Below are 19,042 nucleotides of genomic sequence, written 5' to 3'. Positions count from 1 at the left end.
CAAGGCATTCAATTAGACAATAAACAATATCGGCAAATTAAGAAGCTTTAAGCGTAGATGTTAAAAACTGAAACAGAAGGAGCATATTTGATGTCTGACCTCTGGTTACATAGGTGAGGAGCAGCTACCGCAAACGCTCTGTCCACTTTCGATTTGAGACGAGATCTAGGGACCTAGGTGCTGAATATGGATGAATTAGGTCTATAATGAAAGAGGGTGTCTGTCCTATTAGTGCTTTAAAAACAATTAGAAGAATCTTGAACTGGATTCTAAAGTGAACTGGGAGCCAATGAAAAGAGACCAGTTAAGTAGCCTTTATTTGTCACATATACATTACTGCACAGCGAAATTCTTTCTTCACATATCCCACCCTTGAAGGTTGGGGTCAGAGTGCAGGGTCAGCCATGACACAGCACCCCTGGAGCAGGGGGGGGTTGGGGGCCTTGCTCAAGGCCCCAATGGCAGCAGCTTGGCAGTGCTGGGGCTTGAACCCCAATCTTCTGGTCAACAACCACATGAGCCACCACCACCCTGATCATGGGGGTTGTTGTATTTGTTAAGTATCCTTTATTTGTCACATATACATTACTGCACAGTGAAATTCTTTCTTCACATATCCCATCCTTGAAGGTTTGGGGTCAGAGCCCAGGGTCAGCCATGATACAGTGCCCCTGGAGCGAGGGGACGGGTCAACTTGGTGGAGCTGGGGCTTGAACCACCCAGAGCCTTAACTGCTTGAGCTACCCAACCCCCCTGTCCCGTCACTGTTACAGTAGTGTGTATTAGGCCTAACCTTGCCATGCCATGCCTTAGACTTTGTTGTGAATGTGTTTGTTAGTTTTGTTCCCTTTACTGCTATATTGTACTTCTACTGTGTCTCATTAAAACCTGCACTTTTATCCACATCCCACCTCGGATTTGTTACAGCTACTCAGGGGGTTAAAAAGTCTAATGATATCAGATGTGTTCCAGGGTAGTTGCAAACACACACACACATGCTTAACAATATTAATTTAAAATAAAAAAAATATAAGAAGGTGGTGTCTTTTTTCACCTGACACATTTCCCTTTTGCTGAAATGTGTTGAAGTGACAGATGAGAAATGTCACACAACAGCACAGCACATTGTTACAGCACAATAGCAAGCAAATGTTCTAATCGCTGAGACTTTTAATAGTAACAGAAGACAGTCTTGTATACTTGTTTTTGGCTAAAATCTGAAAGAAATAAGGACTCAGGTTCTCAGTATCGTGTGTGATTTAGATATTCCTGTATTCCTTGAGAGCTAGTTTGCTAGTTCTAACAGAGCATGGCTCATTTCCAAACGACTGGAGCCTCCGAGTTACTGCAGCCATCAATCTCTGTGAGACGTTCAGGGCTAAAGTGTTCTGTTTTTCTGTCTCTCCAGTGTCCTCGCAAAGAGACTGTGTGTAAGAAATGAGATAGTCAAAGCCACAATCATTGTGCACTCAGCTATAGAGGAGCACCACATTGGCCATGTGGAAGTTGACTGCAGCTCTGTTTCAGATTTCATTTCAAGGACTGACTTAAAAAGCTGAAAATTTCCAGAGTCTGTCATGGGTGTAGGAAGCGTGGCGTAAGTACCAGCGGTGGCTCTGCATTACTGATAAGATGGTTGAGGGTTCATGCCCCGGCTATTCCAGGCTGCCACTCTTGGGCACTTAACCCTTTCTGCACCAGGGTGCTGCATTATAGCACTGTCCTCAACTTCATAACAAGCTGGGATATGTGAAAAAAATAATTTTCACTAAAGGTTTCTCCTTTATTTCTTCTTCAGCTTGGTCTTAGTAATCATGTAATAAAGCTAGAAACAATGAGTAGATCCTAATTCCAAAACTACATCAACTTATTTAAAATTATTGTTGATTATGTCGATGATATGAAACTTCTTCTTATTTCTTTCATGGACAGTATATTCTCTCTCTCTCTCTCTCTCTCTCTCTCTCTCTATATATATATATATATATATATATATATATATACACTATATTGCCAAAAGTTTTTTCTCATGGATGAGCGAGTTTGGTATGGAGGAACTTGACTGGCCTGGCTGGCCTGAGTCCTGACCTCAACCTGATAGAACACCTTTGGGATGAATTAGAGCAGAGACTGTGAGCCATTCCAAAACTGGGACATCTGCCTTTACATGCACATGAATGTAATATGGAGTTGTCCCTCCCTTTGCAGCTATAACAGCTTCAACTCTTCTGGGAAGGCTTTCCTCAAAGTTTAGGAGTGTGTTTATGGGAATTTTTGACCATTCCACTAGAAGAGCATTTGTGAGGTTAGGCACTGATGTTGGACGAGAAGGCCTGGCTCACAGTCTCCACTCTAATTCATCCCAAAGGTGTTCTATCAGGTTGAGGTCAGGACTCAGGCCAGTGCAGGCCAGTCAAGTTCCTCCACACCAAACTCACTCATCCATGTCTTTATGGACCTTGCTTTGTGCACTGGTGCATAGTTATGTTGGACCAGGAAGGGGTCATCCCCATCCCATCATTTCTCTGCCTTGTTGTTTTATTTAATTTTCCCCCTTAATTTTATTTTTTATATTTTCTTTATATTTTCTATAAATGTTTCCCTTTGCTTATACAGATAATTCTATTTCTTTTTTTATTTTAACTATTTTTAATTTTATTTTTGTATTATTTTATTTATTCAAATTAACTTTAATGACACAGACAGCTAAAAGCATTTCACTACATGACAAATGCAATTAGAATAACAAAATTTGAACAAATAATATTTGTTATATTCGTGTATTTAATACTGAATTCTGCTGTCTTTTTCTTTCTTTCTTTCTTTCTTTCTTTCTTTCTTTCTTTCTTTCTTTCTTTCTTTCTTTCTTTCTTTCTTTTCTTTCTTTTTTTTTTTTAAATAAGGGTCTGTCTCTGACAGAAAAGACAGAATGGATGCAAACATGGGTATATGACCATGACTTAACACCACCCCATTCCTAAATAAATAAAAAAATTAATAAACAAATAAAATAAAATAAAATAAAATAAAATGAAAAATATGAAGGAAGAGAAAAAAATTATTTCCGCATTATCTGTGATAGAAAAATGTTGGCAGTGCATCTTTAATGGTGACTTTTTTCTCAAAGGAAAAAAACCCGCTGCTGAGCGTTCTGTACTCGGGAATAAACGGCAGATTGCGAACTGATAATCAAAGGCAAAATATGAGTCATGAAAATCTGTTTTAATAGAACTTAATTGGTCGAGCTCTGTCTCCATGGAGAGGATATCAGATATCACCTAACCTCATCAAGCAACCAGATAATTAAAGTCCAATAATGATACGGCATACACAGGCGAGAAAAAAGAAGTTTTCGGGCTGAGAATAATGCAGGAGAGCGATTTGACTGGTGATTGTACTGAAGTTCATTTAGAAGCTAATTAGTTATTAAGTAAGCAAAATAACGTACTGTACGAGGAGATAAAGGATTACTAGAAGTAAAAGTATGTTCTGTGTTGACTGTGTGAGCCAAAGGATGAACAGAAGAGCGAACAAGTGCTAAATGGTGAGATTTTCGGAAGTGTGTAGAGCATTGTATGAAGCTGAAAATGTTAGATGTTAAATAGCCAAAATGGATGAATGCTCAAAGCGTAGAAGAAAGCCAGAGGGAGAAATCGACATCTAGGAATGTTGATCGTGACGATTATTCCTTAGAGGACATAAAGTCACGTCGATCGTTTGTCACGGACGTGCCGAGTGCTTTCCATGTGTAATTTTGAAGTACAGCTGGTGAAATCACTTTACCCGATTGCCTGTTTGCCCCCAAGATATTTCTCACATTGTGTCAAGCATTCGAGTTTGCCATTCAGTGGGCGTGCATACGCAAACCCAGAGTCACCAAATTACCGTCTCCTATTCTTCCACTCGCATGATGACTCAACAGTACAGCACGCTGAGCCACTTACCTACTGACAGCACCATCAGCTACGAGAAAGATCAAGCTCACACACACACATACCCACTGACAGCGATTAAGCTATTTCAATGTTGCTCGCTCTGGGTGTAAATGTAGGGGCTAGAGAACATCTTTAATCCAATCTTCTCAAGCAAGATGTAGGCTTTAAATCAGCCTCTTCTTTACGCTCAGCTCAGCCTAAAGCTCTTCAGATGTTTGGAGCCATATGGCTGAGAATGAATTTTTATTCATATTTATTTCTGAGTGCTTGTGCTCGGACCTGGTGGAATATAAAAGAGCGGACGGAATACCGGCTTCTCGCACTGCAGTGCTGAAAACCTGATGAATGAGGCTGTGAATTCAGATTGCACGGCATGACAGGACATGCTGTTATAGGAACATAATAATAACCGTGGCTTTCCCACAGTCTCCTGTTCCTATAATAACATGTCTAGAAAGTGTTATACCCTAGATATTAACATGTTTAATTCATGAAAATAATGTTTACATGGATCAGGTATAACATTGTGAGCAGTGAGAGGTGAAGTGAATCAGATTGATGATCTCCTCGTCATGGCACCTGTTAGTGGGTGGGATATATTAGGCAGCAAGTCAACATTTTGTCCTCAAAGTTGATGTTAGAAGCAGGAAAAATGGGCAAGTGTAAGGATTTGAGTGAGTTTGACAAGGACCAAATTGTGATGGCTAGACCACTGGATCAGAGCATCTCCAATAACTGCAGCTCTTGTGGGGTGTTCCTGGTCTGCAGTGGTCAGTATCTATCAAAAGTAGGAAGGAACAGTGGTGAACCGGTGACAGGGTCATGGGCGGCCAAGGCTCATTGATGCATGTGGGGAGAGAAGGCTGGCCCGTGTGATCCGATCCAACAGACGAGTTACTGTTGCTCAAAAAAAAGAAGTTAATGCTGGTTCTGATAGAAAGGTGTCAGAATACACAGTGCATGACGGGTCGGGGCTGTTTTGGCAGCAAAAGGAGAACCAGCACAATATTAGGCAGGTGGTCATAATCCAATGGTCAATGATCATCATGAATAATTGTTAATAGTGATGGGAATCTCACATTTTCGAATATCGTCTTCTGTTGTCTGTATTCATTTTAGTTGTGTGATGTCTATCAACGCATGCCGTCAGACTGAGGGAGGAAACCGGAATACTGCCGAACTTGAACTCTACACACACACACACACACACACACACACACACACAGAGTGGGGACAGAGGCGATAATCACTAAGCCACTCTGCTCCTGAGACTCTTTCCTTACAGGTGGATTCATCGTCATGCCGAAGGTGACGTTCTTTTTTTACTTTTCACATTGTACTTTACACATTTTCCATTCATTTATTGTTACTCTGAGATGTGAGAGCCTCTGTGAGTGTGTTGCTATTAAAGCAATAAGGCACAAAAGGGTGTTTCAGTGAATTTATCAACGTAGCACAAGAATGTTGCCCTTGAGGAGCTTTTCGCTTTACTGCTTTTATTGCTTTAAGACAGCAACAAAAACTATATGGTAAAAACTCGATGTGTGTTAAATCTATAATTTGATTTAGGAATAATAATCCTAATAAACAAATCCTCCACCACAGAATGTATTTGTAGTCTAAGCACGGTGTAGGTTTATTGGTTTATAACCTGGTGTGTAAATGGGAAATGTAATTATTGTAATGTGGCATGTGTGTGTGTGTGTGTGTGTCTGGATTGTACAAAAGCATAGACTATACCTATATCTATCTCTCCTTTCAGCCTGAACTGCTGAAAATGACTCAGTGAATCACCTTTTGATTACCACCTGCCTAAAATTGTGTTGGTCACTGCCAAAAACAGCCCTGACCCATCCTGCACTGTGTATTCTGACCCCTTTCTATCAGAACCAGCATTAACTTCTTCAGCAATTTGAGCAACCTGTACCAGCAACAGTAGCTCGCCTGTTGGATCGGATCACACGGGCCAGCCTTCGCTCCCCACGTGCATCGATGAGCCTTGACCGCCCATGACCCTGTCTCCGGTTCACCACTGTTCCTTCCTTGGACCACTTTTGATAGATACTGACCACTGCAGACCGGGAACACCCCACAAGAGCTGCAGTTTTGGAGACGCTCTGATCCAGTGGTCTAGCCATCACAATTTGGTCCTTGTCAAACTCGCTCAAATCCTTACACTTGCCCATTTTTCCTGCTTCTAACACATCAACTTTGAGCACAAAATGTTGACTTGCTGCCTAATATATCCCACCCACTAACAGGTGCCATGATGAGGAGATCATCAGTCTTATTCACTTCACCTCTCACTGCTCACAATGTTATAACTGATCAATGTATATTGTTAACTTCATAGAGTCAGACTATGTTGATGCACATGAATGACTTTCTTCATTTTATTTATGCAATTCAACAATCACTTTCATCAGTTAGATTTCTTTGTGTCTTAAACGAGCTGATTAAACAACAACAACAACAACATTATTTCATTTACTCTGATATTTAATCATAGTTTTCCTCCATTAGATTTTTCGATAAATAATTAGTTCAAAGCCGAGCTTTCAAAGACGGTGTTAAAAACGTAGAATTAAAGTGATTATAAACTCTGCACCGACGATAAGTGTCATAGATGATATGAAGGTTTAGGTAATAACGTTGCTTCTGCGAGTGCAGCTGATAGCATCTTTCAGACTTAGAGCTAATCACCTCTTTAGAGACATGAAAAGTGTCACAACTTTGCATTTAAATTACAGTTAGGGAGAAAAAAAAGCAAGTTCAATACACCGCTCCCACGGCTGAAGATCAGATCAGGTTGAAGTGATGGGATGCTTTATGTGCTACAGTGCTCTCCCGCCTGTGCTTACACTCACTCCATCAGATATCACAGCATCAGATCCTGCCTCAGGCTGCAGAACGGCTTCTTCTCACAGGACACAGTAGTACAACTTACATTTACATTTCCTTTACGCCATTTTGGCACATGTCCTTATCCAGAGCCACTTACAGAAGTGCTTTGAAGTCTGAATGAATACACTGATACTAGATCACAGGCTAAGGAATACCACCAAGTTTTTTAAGTGCTAGTTTAAGTATTTCAGGAAGAGGTAGGTTTTTAGATGTAGAGGTGGGTTTTTGGATGGAGACAGCCAGTAATTCAGCTGCTTGGACACCCGGGAGAAGTTCATTACACCGTCTAAGCCCTGTGAAGCTTTGGCTGAATGTCTGATGTACTGTATATGGCACCCAAAATTAGATACAGGAGTTTTGAACTTGTCATCTGAATGGTTGGATTCTACAGGAGGTGTGTGTCAGGTTTATAACGGTGCACCTGGAATGACGCTCTTGGAAGAAGGAAGTCACAATAAGCCCTTCTGAGGGCCAACTAAATGATGTGAAGTTACATTGACTTTTCTGTCATTCTGTAGACACCCTTATCCAGAGCGACTTACATTTTTATCTCATTTTTATACAACTGAGGGTTAAGGGTCTTCCTCAAGGGCCCAGCAGTGGAGGCTTGGTGGACCTGGGATTTGAACTCACAACCTTCTGGTCAGGAAGCCAACACCTTAATCACTAAGCTATCACTTCCCTTAAGGTTGCACAACAGACTTTTCATTTTTCATTTGTTCATTTGTAGGGACATTGACTTTACAGTTTCACAATGCTAAACATCATGATGAACAAAACAAACTGTGCTTGCAGTTTGCTGTAGTTGCTTTACTTGTCAGTCAGACGCACCCCTGGACAATCCTTGGTCAGTAAAAGCTGTTAGGGCCCATACTCTTAAAGCTTCTAAAAATCATCTAAGATAGTTCTTAATTTAGCTTTAAAAATTTAAACTAGAAATCTTAGCTTAAGGACCTCAGAGCTACTCTAAACAAGGCATCCAGACGCTCTAACCCTGGTTGGAGTCTCGTTGCTTGGTGCTGGGGATAAATCTACGTGGACAGCCTGTGAGCCAGGGAACTGCTGTGGATAGAACCATTTGGAGACTATCACACCGTCTTTGAACTGCTGTTGCATCGGTCAGCTTTCAGCAGGAAGGAATTAGTGCTAAGTCTAGAATGAACTCAGAAACTACACCGACCTGTTAGTTCCTCAAGAGCTCTTGGTTGCTGTTGAAGAAAGGACATTATTTAGTTACATTCCCATTATTTACTGTCCAAATGAGGATGAGGTTCCCTTCTGAGCCTGGTTCCTCTCAAGGTTTCTTCCTCATATAATCTCAGGGAGTTTTTCCTCATCACCGTCGCCTCGGGCTTCTCATTATGGATAAACATAGTAACTTCACTTCAAACTTAAGAATTTTTTTTATGTTTCTATACTTCTGTAAAGCTGCTTTAAGACAATTTCCATTGCTGAAATCACTATACAAATGAATTCAGCTGAAAATACAAAAACTTTTATCTTAGAGAGGACGCAGGGCTGAACCTGTTGCTTTAAATAGGGTCTGTTATAAACCCTCACTTTGTCACAATGTTAAGATCTTCGAGGATATATCGTGTAGGGATTATGTTTGTGACCGATCATATTAGAGATATGCTAACATCTCTGACACTTAGTGTCAGCCATTTTCTCCTCTGCTAAAGAAACGTTTTAAGCATCTTAAAAGTCCTTTTCCCGACTCCTAAGACTTTTTAACCTTAAGAGCACTTTTAAGGGTTAAGGTGCTTTGTGAATAATTTGTATCTTCACTAGGATCTTCTCTTTAATTTTAAGGGAAAACGCTAAGAAATTTCTTTGAATTTTGTCACTAGGAGCAACTCTTTGCACTAAGGATTTTCATGAATACTTTCTGCAGTCAGTCTGAATTTACACCCTGAGACATGTTAGGATCAGTGGAGCAGTGCTGGAGGATCAGAGGGAGTGTGATGCAGTGGTGTAGTGGTGTAGCATGGGGTGTGATAAGAGCTTCGAGGTAAGAGAGTACTGGTCAATCTTTGGCTTTGCAATGTTTTACATTTGATTTCGGAAGCTACAGAAAGCGAGTGGAGAGAGTGTAGCAATCGGAGAAAGTAGGAAGGTTGAAAACAAGTCACATTTTGCATTCTGGATCATTTGCGAAGGTTGAATGGCACTCACGCCATCCATGCTACCATTTATACAGTGAACATGATCATTATAACTTTATCACTGCATTTACACTGGATTCTGTCTGATGGATATGGAAGTCCTGATATTGATATCTGACTGTCCTTGTAGTCTATGTGCAATACTTCCTACTAGTAGTATTTTTTCTGTCTTTTACAGTGGCTGAGATGTGCAAACCAAAATCAAATAAAAATATAACAAATCTAAAAACACAAGGACAGTTCAGATGAAAAGGTAGGTATAGTTTGTGAACAGAATCCTTCCCTCTGATTGGACGAGACATCTGTCACTCAGGATATAGAGGAAGTCCAGCAGTAGAAAGTGGATTGGTGTGTGTATGAACACAGCTCTGCTCTTATAGCGCTCCTTACATCCTTTAATCTGGAACAGTTTGGTCTTCCATACATACCTGGTGTGTTTTTAGAGATCATAAACTAATCTTTACACTGTGATGTGCTATCAGTATATCCAAAATCACGCCATATGGACGTCCTTCCTCAAAGTAGAGCAGAATGAATTCCATCTTCTTATAAATATAAATATATATGTTTGTTATTTTCTTTAAAAGATTTACAGTCGCGTTATTGAAAAAAATGGTTTAAAGTGAAGGCAGAACTCCACAAGTACAAGAAATAAAGTTAGATACACAATTTCCTACTTCCTGTATATCCTGAGTGACAGATGTCTTGTCCAATCAGAGGTCAGAATTCCATTTGCAAACTTTACCTAGCTTCTCCGCTTTGTCTAAATTGTCCTTGTGTTTTCAGATTTGTTATTGTGTTTTGCACTTCTCTGCAACAATGCTTAGGTAGGTGGTACGTGTCAAAGTAGCATCCACATGGGTGGCAGGACTCAAGGTTTCCCAGCAGAACATTGCCTAAAGCATGACACTGCCTCCGCCGGCTTGCCTTCTTCCCATAGTGCATCCTGGTGCCCCAGGTAAGCCACACACACACCCGGCCATCCACATGATGTAAAAGAAAACGTGATTCATCAGACCAGGCTAACTTCTTCCCTTGCTCCGCGGTCCAGTTTGATGCTTACGTGCCAATTGTTGGCGCTTTCGGAGGTCAGCATGGGCACCCTGACTGGTCTGTGATGCTTCTTCAGCAATTTGAGCAACAGTAGCTCGTCTGTTGGATCGGATCACACGGGCCAGCCTTCTCTCCCCACGTACATTAATGAGACTTGGCCGCCCATGACCCTGTCGCCGGTTCACCACTGTTCCTTCCTTGGACCACTTTTGATAGATACTGACCACTGCAGACCGGGAACACCTCACAAGAGCTGCAGTTTTGGAGATGCTTGATCCAGTGGTCTGGCCATCACAATTTGGCCTTTTTGATCAAACTTGCTCAAATCCTTACGCTTGTCCATTTTTCCTGCTTCTAACACATCAACTTTGAGGATAAAATGTTGACTTGCTGCCTAATATATCCCACCCACTAACAGGTGCCATGATGAGGAGATCATCAGTCTTATTCACTTCACCTCTCACTGCTCATAATGTTATGCCTGATCAGTATACCTCATATACACATATAAATGACATCTTAATTCAGTCCTCTACACACCTGTAAGTTTGCACATTTTACTTGCACATCTATATGCCTTCTGTGTCATCTTTATCATTTTCTTTTTTTAAAAAAACAAAAAACAAAACACCAAACAAGAAAACACCAATTTGTATATAGATTTTTTTTGCCTTCTTTATATTTTGTGTTACTGTTATTTTTCTCTATGTATAGCAATAAGGCACATTTTGATTCTGATTAATAAAAAATAAATAAATCAAAGTATTGTGATAAAAAGGCATGAAAGTGTTGTGGTGTAAGAAAGAGATCAAATACTGTCTCAACATGAATATATCTATTTTTTATTAAGACAAGTACTGCTCCATTTGTTTAAAAATGTACTTTTATGATCAAATACAAACTGGAGATGGAAACATGTAGATATCTCCCATTACACCGAAAAACACAAACTACAGAGATGTGACAAAATTCTGGACATAAAAACCCATCTGAACAATGAACAACTTGCACTGGGTGATAGAGTAGGTGATCTAATCTGCTGAATTCTAATCCCGAACTTCACTTTTAGATCACATTTTCACAAGCCGGCTATTATGTATGATGATGATCCAGCTATACAAAGTAATATCCACATTTAAAACAGTGCACTGGGTGTTGGGTATTTTAATGCAACGGATCGAGCAGAAAATACCATAACTCGGGAGGGATGTGTGAATCTCTGTGAGGAAATGTTTTATAGATTCTAACGTGTTATTTTTTTCTACTGTGGGGCCTAAATCTTGCACTCTACCTGAGATGCAATAATAATAAGAATAAGAATAATTATAATAATAATAATAAACTGAATTTGCACACAGACCTGAGACAGAATCATTAATATTACAAAATGACATACAGTTACACCGGGAACCTATGACCTACAGTTTGGTTCATTTTTACAATGCTTTATTTCTCTACCATGTACATTTGGTGCTTTGTGGCAGACTTGTCAGCACAGACATATCTCTAATTTCTCGCTTTTCTTTGATTCTGTTCATTTACAAAACATGAGATATATATAACAACAAAAACAAGGCTCTCTTACATCACCGTCCTTTCTGTAATGTAGACATGCAGACAATGCCGGGCTTCATCGTGAAATATTCCTCAGTGTTGGCAGATAAAACAGGGGTGGACATAACACAACTATAACGTTATGCACCGAGCAGGTAAACGCTCTGATGTGCTGCATGTTTTGGCTGCCATGAAACATAACCAAACATAGTAGCTAGCATAAAACATAACCAAATATGGCAGTTAACATAAGCAAACATGGCAGATAACATAAAACATGAAAGAAACATAATGTGTTGTCTAACAAACAAAAATATTAGTTAACATAAATCAAATAAACACGATAGCTAACATAAAACATAAACTCAAGTGGTAGCGAACAAACAAAAATAGTCACCAGCATAAGCAAAAGGTGGTGGAACACAAATAAAAATAGTAGTTAACATAAAACATAAACAAATGGTATATAAAGTTAACTAAACAAAAGTGGCAGGTAAGAAAACAAACAAAAGTGTCAGGAAAGTAAACAAACAAAAGGGGTACCTAACATAAAACATAAACAAAAGGTGGTGGAAAACAAACAAAAAACATAGTTAACATGAAACATAAAAAATGATATATAAAATAAACCAAACAAAAGTGGAAGGAAAGAAAACAAACAAAGGTGGAAGGAAAGCGAATAAACAAAAGTGCTACTCTACATAAAACGTAAACAAAAGTTGGTGGAAAACAAACAAAAATCATAGTTAACACAAAACATAAAAAATGGTATATAAAAAAGCCAAACAAAAAAAAAGGCAGGAAGGAAAACAAACAAAAAGTGGTGTCTAACAAACAAACAAAGTGCTAACTAACATAAAACATAAACAAACGTGGTAGCTAACAAACAAACCTAGTAGCTAACATAAAAACAAACAAAAGGTGGTGGAAAACAAACAAAAATAACAGCTGTCATAAAACATAAACAGAATATAAAATAAACCAAACAAAATGGCAGGTAAGAAACAAAAAAGTCGTACCTAACCTAAAACATCAACAAAAGCGATAGGTAACATAAACAAAATGGTGTCTGATTTCAAACATAAGTGGCAGCCAACAAAAACAAAAGCACTAGTTAACATAAAACATCAACAGCTAACCAAACATAAACAAAAGGTGGTAGCTAACAAAGAACAAAGTAGTAAAACAAATAAATGTGGTAGCAAAAATAAAAGTAATGGCTAAACATGAACAATGTGGTAGCTAACAAACAAAAGTAATAATTAACACAAAACAAAAGAAGCGATAGCAAACAAACCCTAAACAAAAGGTTGTAGCTAACAGTTGAGCCTATTCTGAGCTTGCTAGCTAGAGAAGTGCATTAATACCGACTGAAAGGAGTTTGAGTTTGAAAGGAGTTTGTTTGAGTCGGTGAGTTGTCTGCCCAGCGTCTTTATTTCTCTTGATATCTCTAGCTACAATGTGACTTTCCTGATTCTGAGACGATCTGTACATGTGAATTAATCTGTGATGTAAAACCCATCGTCCAGTCCACCACATCGCACCTCGACCAGCGTGTGTAGCGCAGCGAGTGGTGGGATGTAGAAGGGGTAGCAATCGCTATAGCAACAAGGTGCATCACACCACCATTGCTGTTTTCTTTTTTTGTTCGTTTTCTGGTTGAACCTACTGGATATTTAATCTGCCTGTCATGTGATTGTCCACCCCCGTGAGACGTCTGAAACATTTTAACACACATTTCCCGTCTGCTCTTCAGTTCCTCATCCATGCAGGTGAGTGAGATCAAAAGCATGGTACGTTCAAATAAACCCAGAAAACACTGTACAAACAAACAAAGCAAGGTCAGAGACGCACATAAATATATCAGAATATATTACCATTTCTAAATCGCCACGATATTTTCCAGTTTTAAAATCCTGTTAAATAAACTCAGCCATATATTTTTTATACAACCAAAAAAAAACCAACATTCTCCACATCCCATAATAACTCCACCACCAATAAAATAATGCGCAACCATGAGAATGCCAATGTGTATAAAGTATGCCAACTTCTCCAAATACTGCTCTATGTTTACTTCATATATTCTATACTACTCACTCGTAATATCCCGGACCATAGACGTGAACAAAATACGTGAGGGGGGAAAAATGGGGGTAAAAAGAAAGGATAAAAAATATAAAAAAAGGCCTCCAGAGTAATACATGAACACAAAAACGAGGATAAAATGTTAATGATGAAAAGAAAAATGTTTTAAGCTGGTAGGAGGCACACACACACACACACACACACGTGTCAAATGGCTCAGATTGTACAGACTGAATCTGAATGCGTTACTGTATATCCGTTTAAGGGGTGCACATTTTAATGGAACCACTCTCAGGAACCGGTTTCTCCAGCACTGAGACCTGGTGCCATCATGTGAGGAATCAAACAGAGCTGTTTTGTAGTCTGAAGCATGTCCAGAGGTGCCAACGTGTGCGGCGTAGCTGTAGCATTTATGATTTTTGACCTCTTCCTCTGGTGATATGGGAGCCGCTTGAAAACTATGCTTTCCTGCTTTCTCAGATAAAGCGGCGGGCAGAATAAAATTCTCGGAAGGGGAAAAAGGTCAATTCACTGAAGGGGAAAGGACGCGTGCCGTGAAAGACTTTACCCCGAGATGTGCACTTTACTTTTTGCCTTACTTTATCTGCGATGATGAACGAGATGACGGTCTCTTAGATCGGACAAAAGTGAATTAGCTGCTTACAGTATAATATGGCTCACACCGGGCTTCTCCTATTTTCTTCTAAAATTGGTCCCTGTTGCTATATATGACGGCTAGCAAGCAAGAAGGGTGCAATCTAACACATACTTCCTTCACCATACATTTACAGCAATTTGGCAGACACCCTTATCCACAGTGACTTCATTTTTTTGTTACAATTGAGGGTTAAGGGTTTTGCTGGGCCTTAGGGGCCAAACAACGGCAGCTGGGATTCAAACTTATAGCCTTCCAATCATTAGCCTTAATCACTAAGCTACCACTCCCACACGTGAATTCAGCCAATGATGTCTCTATGAACTACTGGGTAAGACCTGAACATCATACATAAGCTCACAGAGAGCATATGATTGGCTAGTATCGACAGGGGAGAGGGAGCAATTTGTCCCTCCCTCCCAGACAACACAGAGATTTTTGCTCTCTCTCTCTCTCTCTCTCTCTCTCTCTCTCTCTCTCTCTCTCTCTCCCTCTGGAGTCGGGATTGTAACTCCAGTTCTCCAGGCGGCACGTGAAAGCTTTTCTTCTGTTGCACAACAGAAAGCCTTGTTTTCTCACTATCACTTGGCACACATCTAAAGAAAAAAAAACCTGCCTTGGTTTACACAAACAGTAGTTTGGAGAGTTTGTGGTCAATTTTTTGTTTTCTAGGATGTTTATTTTGCATTATTGGCACCTCTGCATGTCTTTCCTTTGATATAAGGGCTACACATCCAATCCATGGCTAGTTCACTATTAGCTTTGGCATTCATTTTTAATGCGTGATTGTAATTATTATTAAACCACTCGCTGGCCATTTTTTTTTGTTTTGTTTTGTTTTGTTTTACGACACGGGATGGAAATGAATGAATACTAGCACGAGCAAGTTATTTGCACATACAGAAGAGCTATTAAATAATGCAAGAGCACAAAAATAAGAGCTGCAACAGATTTCAGCTCAGGTTTGTCACAACAATGTCACCCACCTTAAAAACCTAATATCTGTGGGGGGAAGGAGGGTGCGACTTGGGGGGGGGGGGGTGTTTGTTTGGGGGGGTTGGGATGAAGAAAAAGAATAACTAATAAATCACTTGGAACCGACCCATTAAAAAGATGTAAACAGTTCTTGTGAGGCTGAATGGCGTCATTTGTATTAGCGTTTGTTCTGCTTGGCCGGCGGAACAGCGTGAGCGCCGGAGTGTGTGTTTTGGTGTGCGGGCGTCGGAGAAGCGTGGTCTGATTGGGCCTGCTAAGAGAGCCAGCAGTAAGCCAGCAAGTCGTGGGTGCAGGAACAAGAAGTAGGTGCTTTTGAAATAAATAGAACAAGGCACGAATATATATATATATATATATTTTCTTTTTTTTTCCACGAATGTTGAAAAAAACTGAACAGAAGTGGCACCGGTGGGAGACGCGCTGGGAGGTGTCGGATAGTGAAGCTTGTTTCGAAAAGGTGAGCCCTCCATCCTACACCTCTTCAGTCTTGATGGCAGCGTTTGCTCCTCTTTCCTCTCCTCTCCTTTCCTTTCCTCTCTTCTCCTCTCCTCTTGGTTGTCTAAATGCAGTCTGATAACCATAAACTGTAAAGCCCCACAAAAACCCCACCCCCTTTGTTCCCTCCCCCTTCCTTCCAAAACCCCGACAGAACTCTCACTTCTAGTCCAGCAGGGAGAGACGCAGAGTCAGAGTTAGATATAATATTCCTTTTTGTCATCCGTGTTAGTTTGTCCTCCCTCAGCATTGATGATGGCTGTGTCGGCGTCTGCTGCGTCGTCTGCTCCTTTGGCTTCGTGGGTAAAGTAGGTACCTGTAACAGAGACATGTGAAAGCAGTTTAATATGTGTGTGTGTCCTTCTGTCCATCTATCTTTCTATCATCCATCCGTCCGTCCGTCCGTCCATCCATCCATCCATCCATCCATCCATCCGTCCATCCATCCGTCCATCCATTCAACCATCCATCCATCCATCCGTCCATCCATTCAACCATCCATCCATCCATCCATCAGTCCATCCATTCATTCATCCATTCCTCCCTCCATCCATCCATCCCTCCATCGGCTTTGTGAGTAAAGTAGGTACCTGTGACACATGAAAGCAGTTTAGCATGTGTTATGTGTGTGTGTGTGTGTGAGTGTGTAAAGAAACTCAAATACCAACTTTGCACAATAAATTGCCTGGTGTACCTTTATGTCTGGCAAAGTAGCGTCCCAAAACGATGAGCAGACAGAGCATGGCGAAGACGACCACGGCGACGACTCCACCGATGACGGCGTGGTCGATTTTCTGTGCAGCTGCATCTGCTCTCGAATCTGACAAATCAGAAAAAAATGAATGAAAACCAAATGTGGCTGGCTGTGCTGCGCTCCGAGGTGTCTGTTCTGCTGATGCTTGGCTTTTCATGGATTTGAATTATTTTACATCCAGGCTTAAAAGTATTACGCTGCATCCCTGAAACAGCTTCAACATCACGTTAGAGAAAAAAGAATGAGTTCAAGAAAGTGACAGAGTTCATGTAAGTTACACAAAGATCTGTGATCTTTTCTGGCAATGAAATCTGAAATATATAATACATCATGACAAATTCTATCTATCTATCTATCTATCTATCTATCTATCTATCTATCTATCTATCTATCTATCTATCTATCTATCTATCTATCTATCTATCTATCTATCTATCATTTATTGATCCATGAATCCATCCATCTGTCCATCAGTCCATCCATCCATCCATCTATCTATCCATCTATTCATCAGTCGATCCATCTATTCACCCATCTATCCATCTGTCCATCAATCATTCTATCATCCATCTGTCCTTCCATCCATCCATCCATCTGTCCATCAATCTGTCCATCAATCCTTCTATCATCCATCCATCCTTCTGTCCATCCATCCTTCCATCCATCCATTGTCTGTAGCACTCATCCCACATTGGGTCACAGGGAGCATGGAATCTATCCAAGGGCACTCGAGGCACAAGGTAGTGGTACCAACCCATCACAGGGCACAATCACACACACTCACACACTACAGACAGTTTATGCCAGTCTGCCTACAACACATATCTTTGGATTGGGGAAAGCAATCAGTGTAGTGTACCTAGAGCAAACCCCTGAAACACAGGGAAAACATTCAAACTCTGCTTGAGAATCAAACCCCAACCCTGGAGGTGCGAGACAAACATGCTAAGCCACTGTGCCCCCTCGTTGGATGTCATTTTCTTGTAATAAAACCAGAATATGGTGTCAGTGAGTCCATTTTCAAAGAAATCCTCACTAGGAGTTCAATAGCTTAGAGGTTATTGCCTTTGCTTCATGTCTCCAGGGTTGTGGGTTCAATTCCGGCCTCTTCCCTGCGTGATCAGAGTTTCTGTGTTCTTTCCATACTTCAGGGATTTCCTTCAGTTATAATCCAGTTCCCTCCCCGAGTCCAAAGACATGTCTGGTAGCCTGATGGGCATCTGTGAATGAGTGTGATTGTGCCCAGTGATGAGTTGGTACCCTGTCCAATGTGTCAACTGTTCTTATAACCAACTATTTAACCCTTTTACTATTGAAACCAGTAAATCAGATATACTCAAATTCCATCAGCTTCCCCTGGTTTTTGTGGAAATCCTTTAATTCTTGGCTTAAGCAGAAAGATGTTTTGTCAACTTCGGGGAAAAATAGCAACTGGTATCCAAGCAACTAAACTTAATAGAGGGGAGATGATCTGACAATCAGTGTGTAAGTGCATCAGGCGAGTGTACAGGGACACTCAGTGTACCAGAAAGCCAGCACTTACATTCTGTGACCCCACTTTTTAAAAAAATCTCATTCAGCAACACTGCCGCTATTATCATCAGAAGGAGAGGTTTACTGGCAAATTTCTGGTAGCAAAATAGCATTTTCTCTTAGTCTTTCATAAACTGGAGAGTTTTATCATTCAGGTCAAAGATGTTTCAATTCTGAACGGATCCTCGTGCTCTCCTCGTTTTCATTAAAATAGAAAAGAAACTAGAGATCATTTAGTGGTGGCAGTAATCGTCTGTGCTTTTAAAACAATTAGATTTTTATATGTAAATACGTTTATTTAATAAGTCAGGGATAAAAATGAATATCACACAGTATATATTGGGTGCTGTTCATTCTGTGATGCTTTTCAGCTCACCATGGTTGCAGTTATTTAAGCCCAGCTCGAATTGTTCAGTCTGGTCATTCTCCTCTGACCTCAAGTCAGTTCAAGTCAAGTCAAGAAGCTTTTATTGTCATTTCGACTGCATATAGCTGAAGCAGTACATAGTGACATGAAACAACGTTTCTCCAGAACCCTGGTGCTACACATACCACATACAACAAATAATTACAAAACAGAAACAACAACACAGAGCTAGGACAGAAGTTTGTCCTAGCTACATAAAGGTGCAAACGGTGCAAAGACAAGACAGGAAGCACAAAAAACAACACAAGACAGGACACATTGCACCAAAAAAAAACAAAAATGGAATGTGTAAACCTGGGAAACTGTACAGCAGCATGACAATGTGGAGTAAAAATACAGTAGCAATGGTTGAAGTAGTGCAAAAGAAGTAAACATTATAGCAGCGGTTGAAACATTATAACGGCAGTTGAAGTGCAAATAAGTAGTAGACATTATATTCTGAGTCTGCTCACACTGGTGAGTGTGTGTGTGTGTGTGTGTGTG

General features: G+C 40.3%; 1 protein-coding gene across 3 annotated transcripts in view; it reads right to left on the bottom strand.

The window, feature by feature from the left end:
• Nucleotides 1–10,877: 10,877 nt before the first annotated feature.
• The window catches only part of cadm1b (cell adhesion molecule 1b), a 198,243-nt gene continuing 190,078 nt past the window's right edge, over nucleotides 10,878–19,042 (bottom strand). For all 3 annotated transcript variants that reach the window (XM_058413796.1, XM_058413799.1, XM_058413798.1), the window contains 2 exons: nucleotides 16,540–16,665; nucleotides 10,878–16,161 (listed from right to left, as the gene is read on the bottom strand). In XM_058413796.1, coding sequence (XP_058269779.1) covers nucleotides 16,043–16,161; nucleotides 16,540–16,665 — 245 coding nt within the window. In that variant the 3' untranslated portion in view covers nucleotides 10,878–16,042. The remainder of the gene's footprint in view (nucleotides 16,162–16,539; nucleotides 16,666–19,042) is intronic.

Source organism: Hemibagrus wyckioides, linkage group LG17, assembly GCF_019097595.1.
Source record: "Hemibagrus wyckioides isolate EC202008001 linkage group LG17, SWU_Hwy_1.0, whole genome shotgun sequence".
Lineage (NCBI taxonomy): Eukaryota > Metazoa > Chordata > Actinopteri > Siluriformes > Bagridae > Hemibagrus > Hemibagrus wyckioides.
This window is presented reverse-complemented; position numbering and strand designations above follow the sequence as displayed.